General features: G+C 47.9%; 1 protein-coding gene across 1 annotated transcript; it reads left to right on the top strand.

Moving 5' to 3' along the window:
* Positions 1-187: 187 nt before the first annotated feature.
* Positions 188-4,500, top strand: HSBP1 (heat shock factor binding protein 1). The gene is made up of 4 exons (XM_004280099.4): positions 188-343; positions 889-955; positions 1,545-1,665; positions 2,985-4,500. The coding sequence occupies exons 1-3, from the start codon at positions 299-301 to the stop codon at positions 1,661-1,663; spliced, it is 231 nt and encodes a 76-aa protein (XP_004280147.1). The 5' UTR covers positions 188-298; the 3' UTR covers positions 1,664-1,665; positions 2,985-4,500.
* The last annotated feature ends 2,830 nt before the right edge of the window (positions 4,501-7,330 follow it).

The raw sequence follows: 7,330 nt of genomic DNA, 5'->3' as shown, positions 1-7,330 counted from the left end.
AGGCCACTTCTCCATCCGTTAACCCCACGGCAGGTTCATTTCACCTTTTTCCTCCCGGGGCGGGGCCAGGAGGGAGGCGCGGTAGGGGCGGGGCTGGGCGGGGCTTAGTGGAAGAGGCGGAGAAGTGGTGGGCGGGGCCTCGCCTCGGAACGGAAGCGCGAACTACAGCTCCCACAGCGCCCCGCCGTCCCGCGGTTGGCCTCTGACGTCGCGAGAAGCAGCTGCTGGGCGTCTGCGCGGACAGACGGAAGTGTAGGTGACCGTCTGAGACAGCACCGCCAAGCTGGGAACCGGGGAGATGGCAGAGACAGAACCCAAGACCGTGCAGGATCTCACCTCGGTGGTAAGGGACGGCTGTGCGTGGCGCGCCCGAGGCCGCCGCACCCCGGGGGGCGCCGGCGAAGTCCGCGGACCGAGGCTCCCTCTCCGAGGCCGCACGGGGCAGGTCTCTGGAAGCCAGGTTTCTAGAGGCTTCGCGGCCGCGGCCTGGCCACCTTGACCCCCCCGGCCGCTGGCTGTAGGCCCCTGCTCCTGCTGACGTGCCCAGCCATACCCGCCCCCCGCACCCAGCCCCACTCAATCTCGGTGACCCCGGCTCCCCCCAGCTCCCCTCCTTACCCACTCTGCTCTGCGCGCCCCACCCCAAAACACCCGACGCCTTGGGAATCGCAGCGGGCCCAGACGGGAGGGGGCGTCACCAGCCCCCCGAGTCTAATTTGACAGGTGGGGAAACTGAAACCCGGACAGGGAAATCGAAGGCCACGGAGCTACGGAGAATTGGGGCCGGAACCCGGAATCCTGGTCTCCCCGTGGCACCAGGGCTCCTATCCTGATCCCGTGAAGGTGTCTCGGGGTAAGCGTGGGCTGTTGTGTTTTGTTGTTTCACAGGTGCAGACACTCCTGCAACAGATGCAAGATAAATTTCAGACCATGTCCGACCAGATCATTGGAAGAAATATCCTTTATTTGTAGTCAGTTTCTGATGGGCCTTTGGATCCCAGTTTCCGGATGCTGGTGGCGATAAGTGGGTGGTTTGCAGGTCAACTTCCACTAGTCATTTACCAGATTTTTTTTTTTATTATTTTTTACTGAGCTTAGATGCACACTTCCTGAGAAGTACTGTGCAAAGAGCTGGGCTTACAGCTGAGCTAGATCCCTGGCTGTGAGGAACTTACAGTCTACCGGTAATGCTGCCTAGTATGATTGACTGTTGACTGTGCGCGAAGCATTTCATGTGTATCTCACCTGTGATCCTCACCATCACCTGATGAAGAGGTTGTAGCGTTACCTTTGTGTAGCGGATGAGGAACCAGGAAGCTTAGAAAAATGAAAGAACTTGCCCAGGTCCCATCACTAGTAAAGGGCAGGGCTGGGATTTGATCCTCACCCCGGACTCCCGTGCTCTGAACCAGATTCTAACAGTATCCAAAGGAAATTGGAAAACCACTTTCATGAAGACACTGTGTTGAAGGTTGTAGTCTGCAGGGCCCTGGAGGAGAGGGGTAAGAAGTGGAAGGTGTTGGTGCCGTCTTTAACTTCCCCACTTGATGACATGAGCAGTCGCATTGATGACCTGGAGAAAAACATCGCAGACCTCATGACACAGGCCGGGGTGGAAGAGCTGGACGGGGAAAACAAGATCCCTGCCACACAGAAGAGTTGAAGGTGAGGGGAGCGAGGGACAGTAGAAGTGTGGTGCGTGTCCCTGTGATTTTGATGTAGTCGGACTTTCTCTGGATCTGTCCCCAGCCAGGATCTAGCAAGCGTCCCTTGTATTGTTCCCCTTCTGGACTACAGGCTTTGAATTTTTCATGCCAAACTAATTCCTTATGAAGAATTTATTTTTCCTGTTTTTATCAATGAGACCTAGATCTCTAGTTAAGACCATTAGTTAATATTAGATAACCCCTGAGTTTATATCATTATAGCGAAAACAAAGAAGTGTATTTTGTTGGCCTGATAATTCTTATCACTGGCAGATTTTCCAATGGTTTGTTTTGTTTTGTTTCTTAAAGAGAGTACGCACATTGCCACCTTCATAAATGCCATAAGTTCTAAGGATTCTCTTGGGAACACCCCCTGCACTAGGTGAATGCCAGGACAATGACTGATTATGATTTAGATGACCTAGGTTGTGGCCACATTAAGCCTTCGCCCTAGAGTTGATTTGTTTTTCCATTGCATAGTTACAGGTATCAGGAGAGACTAATAATCAGAAATACCCGTTACAGCAAGATAGCTAGACGCACAGATGAGTGCCATGTTCTCACCATAGTGGGTTCCTTCATGACAAGCCTTTTCCTGAGTGTGGCGGTTACTTCATTGCAACCCACAGTAGTTTTTGAACTCCCTTTGTTCCCATCCCATTTTTAGCATTTTAATTCCCTATAAAAATAAAGGTTACTGTGAATGTTTAGGTAGCAAAATACACAGTAAAAGACACCAAATTCCTTTTTTATTTTCTGAGCATGTCCTGGCTGGACCAAATGATAGGTAACTATGAAGTACGGGTTGCTTTGAAGTCCGAGGAAATAAGTAGAGGTTCAGGAGGTAAGAGACTTAAATTTACTGTTATCTTAACAGTAGATTGGGTTGATGCAGTATGTTAGTAAATCAAGTAGTTGTTTTGTGTGGTTGTCACCTTGATTCCTTATAGACTTGGGCAATGTCCTGCCAGTCTTAGGAGCGTCTCTGGGTCTCGTATCGTCCGGCATTCAAAAGCCCCATCAAGTGAAAGAGAACAGATTGAAGAATTTCTCGAGTGACGGGCATAACGCAAGGAAAGGAGTGGGAGTAGAAAACAAATGCACAATAATCTTTTTAATAAAGATTTTCATTGTAGTTTTGCTAGGATATTGTGCAGAGAAAGTACAATTAATTCAAACGAGGATTGTGAAAGGATTTTTAGTTGCTAATTCTATGTATTCTTTTTATGTGTCCTTACAGAATGAATAGCACATTGATGGATTTTGCTTTTTCAACAGGTTGCTCATCTGCACTGGAATCTGGAACACCCTTTTTACAAGCCAAGAGAAGACAGATGGCTTTTTGCAACTAACTACTATGTGTAGACAGGTTTTATATTATAAAGTGTGCATTCTTCTTACCACATACTATAGAGTTAGTTTATAGAGTGATTTCCCTCCCCTGCCTCCCATGTTTCCTGAACATGGTGAATTCACGTCTTGGACCTTGGTCAGTTGTGCTATTAAACACTAAAACTTTGGCAGTTCCTGCATACAATTGTCAAATTTTTTAGTGTATTTTTGTGAAGTCACTTTTTTTCTATCATTCCCTTTGTAGTAGTTGCTGTTTGATAAAAGTTGCTGTGTAATTTTTTATTAGACATAGGGTAGATCCTTGGTTATAATAAGATTTTTGTGAAGTAAGGCATTTATAGTTAAGGTTCTTCGATTCTCAGAGTGACTGATGAGTGAACACCAAATAGTGTGTTGGCGATACTTTCCAAGTGGTTAAAAACATTTAAAAGTGTGTATTCAGAAACATCTGGCACTACTCTGTCACCAAAACTCGGAACGATGGTTTTATGCCTGAGTCCTTGAGGTCAGATGCTACAGTAACAAAGAGTGATCACGGCCACTTTAGTGTTAGAATGTTTAAATATGGACAGTGACAGAGTTGCCCGATGTGATGAGGCTTCCAGCAGTTAGAGTTTTGCATGAGGTTTGAACCTTCAGTAGGACCCTACCTTGTCCATCTACAGCAGTTACCATAGGAAATCTGGCAGGACTTTACAGCTAAGCTACTCCATCTTTTGAGCTACTGGCTGGGAAAAGAAACAGAAAAGGAAAACAGACCACGTTAAGTCCGTGCCTACTAAATAACTAGTTGTAGGCTTGAGTTTTTAAGAAATAGTTTCTTTAAACTGTTTCTTACCTAAATTCGAGCAGAGTAGTGGCTTTATTGCTGATAACGGGAGACAGGGAAAATAACTCCTGCGGCTCAGCCTGCAGTGTCAGGAGTGCTGAGCCCCAAGGCAGTGTTGATGGGAAGGAGACCCACGCGGCTGTCGCAGCAGGATGATTTTGTATAGAGAATATGGAAGAAGTTGGGGAATGGAACAGTGCTTTGGAGAGGGAAACCCGTAGTCAACACAGTGTGATTTTTTTCAAGTTTCCTATGTCACTAGTCTTAATTGTTTGAATTGCAAATATATAATAATATTAAGGAATAATTTGTCCTATTTATAAATTATATGGGGAACACAGAGGAGTCGATTTCTTCTGGGATAAAATGAATTCCCCACTGTTATCACCGAGCCGCAGAAACTCCCTCACTGGGCCGGTAGGTCGCAAGGTGTGGCCCTGAAAGCCCAGAGCCAGCTGGACTCAGGGACTGGATGGAACCGCGTGCAAGATGCTTCCAAGCCTGGGAAATGGCAAGTGGACAGTCGGGATGTAAGCAGTTGGCTTCCTTAAGTAACAGGAATGTTTCCCCTGACCAAAAATACCTGCCATGAATAAAGGTGCCTGAAATCCTGCTGTTGACGCTTCCTTTGTGTCAAAAATGATTGGTTTGGTTTTCTGCATTTTCATACCATTTCAGATGATCGGCTAGAAGCTCTGGAAGGATTCAGTACCCATAGCCAAAGTGGGGCCGGGAGGCGCGGGGGAGACTGTGGTGCCGCAAGGGAAGGCGAGGAGTGTGGAAGCCTCGGGCTGCAGGGCTCACCGGCCAGAGCGAAGGAGAGCGACGCCCTCCGGGGTCCCCAGGGAAACTTCACGAGTGTGCTCCCCGGGACACTCGTCCCTGAGAAGCTCCAGCAGAGAAGGGTTTGTGCTCACTTGCGGGTAGCATCTTCCCGGCTCATGTGATTCACCTGATGAAAATTCGCCACGTAAATTAGCTCAGGAGAGGCCCTGAGCCCCCAGAGCAGAAACGGGATTGAACTCCTCTGCCAGTTTCCAAGTTACTTAACCAAGGATTTTTTTTTTAATACTTGGCATTTAATTAACATTTCATAGAACCTGCAGGTGGTGTGAAACACACGTGGGGAGATAGCGGTTAAAGGAATCCAATAAATAGCTCCGGGTTCACTTTATAAACAGTCGCTTCACGTTCCCCAGCCTCCAGGTAAGGCTTCAGCCTGGGCTGGGGTGCCTCCACATTGTACAGAAGGATGCTTTTCCTCACACGGTCCCTGTGAAGTGCAAAGTGCAACACACCTGCTAAGTTACGGGCCTGATCGCCCATAGTCGGGTGCTCAGGCCACAGCCTCCTGGGCCCGAGGCACAGCTCTTTCCCCTCCAGCCCGCCCCGGCGACCAGGGTTCCAGGCACCCTCCCTGTCCTGGAGCCTCTGCTCCGTGAAGGCTTCTAGCATGGTCAGCATGGCCCCTGTCTAGTTCCAGGCATAATCTTTGGGTGCAGGAAAATCTGTCTGCCTCTCTTATTCTCCAACTATTTTTTGTTCATTTACAGGCCCATGAAGTTCCTACTCAGCTAAGAAATACAGCTAGCATGGAGTTGTTTGCAGCAAGCAAAACAGCCTTAGGTTTGACTAAATGCCCTCTTTTTCCAAGCCCGGAGGCCCCATCAGCTTCCTCATTTGGCCTCTAGTTAATCCTGCTTTCATTCAAGCCACAGGACTTTTAAATGTTTTTTTTAATTAATTAATTTATTTATTTGGCTGCATAGGGTCTTTGTTGCTGCGTACGGGCTTTCTCTAGTTGCGGCGAGTGGGAGCTACTCTTCGTTGCGTTGCGTGGGCTTCTCACTGCAGTGGCCTCTCTTGCTGCAGAGCACCGCTCTAGGTGAATGGGCTCAGTAGTTGTGGCTCGTGGGCTCTAGAGCGCAGGCTCAGTAGTTGTGGGGCACGGGCCCAGTTGCTCCACGGCATGTGGGATCCTCCCAGACCCGGGCCCGAACCCATGTCCCCTGCATCGGCAGGTGGACTTTCAACCACTGTGCCACCAGGGAAGTCCTTAAATGTTTTAATATTTTATCAATTTATTTTTTCTGCTGTTTCATATCTGAAGTGCCATTGTGTTTGAAACTTACCAGAACAAACATACAGTACTTCAGGCGACTGAAGGTTCATCTGCCTTACTGAGTCCTTGGAGCCCTTAACCGCACTTAGATCATCGTTGCTATGGGGACGGAGAGTGCAACAAACAACTTACAATGAACTTTTTAAAATTCTGTTTGTAAATTGAAGGTTTCCTGTACGGATAACTATGTTCCCTTTTTTTATTCTGTAGTTCAAATATTTTAATTAGATTAAAGTGGAGGAGTTTTCACAGTATGTTGTCAGATGTAACCCTGAAAATTAACTGGCAACAGTTAATGATTAGTGACAGCCACCAGCACCTATGAAAGCGTCTATCGTAAACCACCGTGCTGTGCAAGCATGTTGTTTACATTATTTGGCTTCATCTCTTGACAACCCTGAGTTCAGTTTTTATCTGATCAGCCCGTTTTAAACAGAAGGTACCCAATGCCGGGCGACCGTTGACTGAGGTCACACAGCTGGAAGCAGGGACCATGGAATCGCCACCCACAGCTGTCCACCCAGGTAAGATTTCCAAGTATTCATGGCCAGGCTGCCTGGCACTCAACAACCCAGCTCTTGAAGTTCAGTTTCAAAAGAGGCTAATTTTGCACTTTCAGTTAAACGTGACCTAAATTATATAATAAACGTGCTTGATGTGAATTTTTATTCAGAATTCAAAGTATTCAGGGCTGCTAGAAATGTGCTGGACCAGCATTTTTAAGTTCTTTGAGAACAACTACAGAAACAAATCCAGTCCAGTTTCTCACAATGTTTGCCTTGATGAACCGCAGGGAATACTGGCTGCTGATTTTTAGCTGTTTCCCTGCTAACACCCATGAGTACAGAGGTCTTAAAAAGGTGCCTTTGCGGGCATCACCTGGAACCTTGGTCTCCTGCTAATGATGTTAAGCGTCAGCCTTTAGCTGCGGCCTCTTTAAAACTCTCCATGAATGCAAAGGGGGTGGAGGGTAGGAGCAGGGGACGTGAGTCACTGCCTAAAAGCAAAAACCAGAGGGGCTGTGACAGAGCATCACGCTCACCAACCTCACAGATCACTCTGGAAATAGGAAAGGAGCTTGTTTCTACAAGTCAGGTCGACCTGCTAGGAAAGAATCAGTTCCAGTGCTTGGCCCTCACACGCTGAGGCTTCCACCAAGAGAGGTGCCTGGAAGCTCCTCGGACACCTGCCGAGGACGAGCTCTAGATCCAACAGACACAGAACACCTGCGTCCGCGGGACCCTGGTGATGCTGGGGAAATGGAACATTCTGTGGCTCCCTCCTTGAGCAAGGCCGAGTGCGTTCACGTGCACGTACGTA

Source organism: Orcinus orca, chromosome 20, assembly GCF_937001465.1.
Source record: "Orcinus orca chromosome 20, mOrcOrc1.1, whole genome shotgun sequence".
Classification (NCBI taxonomy): Eukaryota; Metazoa; Chordata; class Mammalia; order Artiodactyla; family Delphinidae; genus Orcinus; species Orcinus orca.
The sequence above is the reverse complement of the archived record's forward strand: the minus strand, read 5'-3'. Positions and strand labels throughout refer to the sequence as shown.

Bases quoted from the DNA above. Each gene is read 5' to 3' on its own strand.
- HSBP1 (XM_004280099.4), top strand. From the start codon at position 299: ATGGCAGAGACAGAACCCAAGACCGTGCAGGATCTCACCTCGGTG. The intron at 344-888 runs GTAAGGGACGGC...GTTGTTTCACAG, and splicing joins TGCAGGATCTCACCTCGGTG to GTGCAGACACTCCTGCAACA. The intron at 956-1,544 runs ATATCCTTTATT...TAACTTCCCCAC, and splicing joins CGACCAGATCATTGGAAGAA to TTGATGACATGAGCAGTCGC.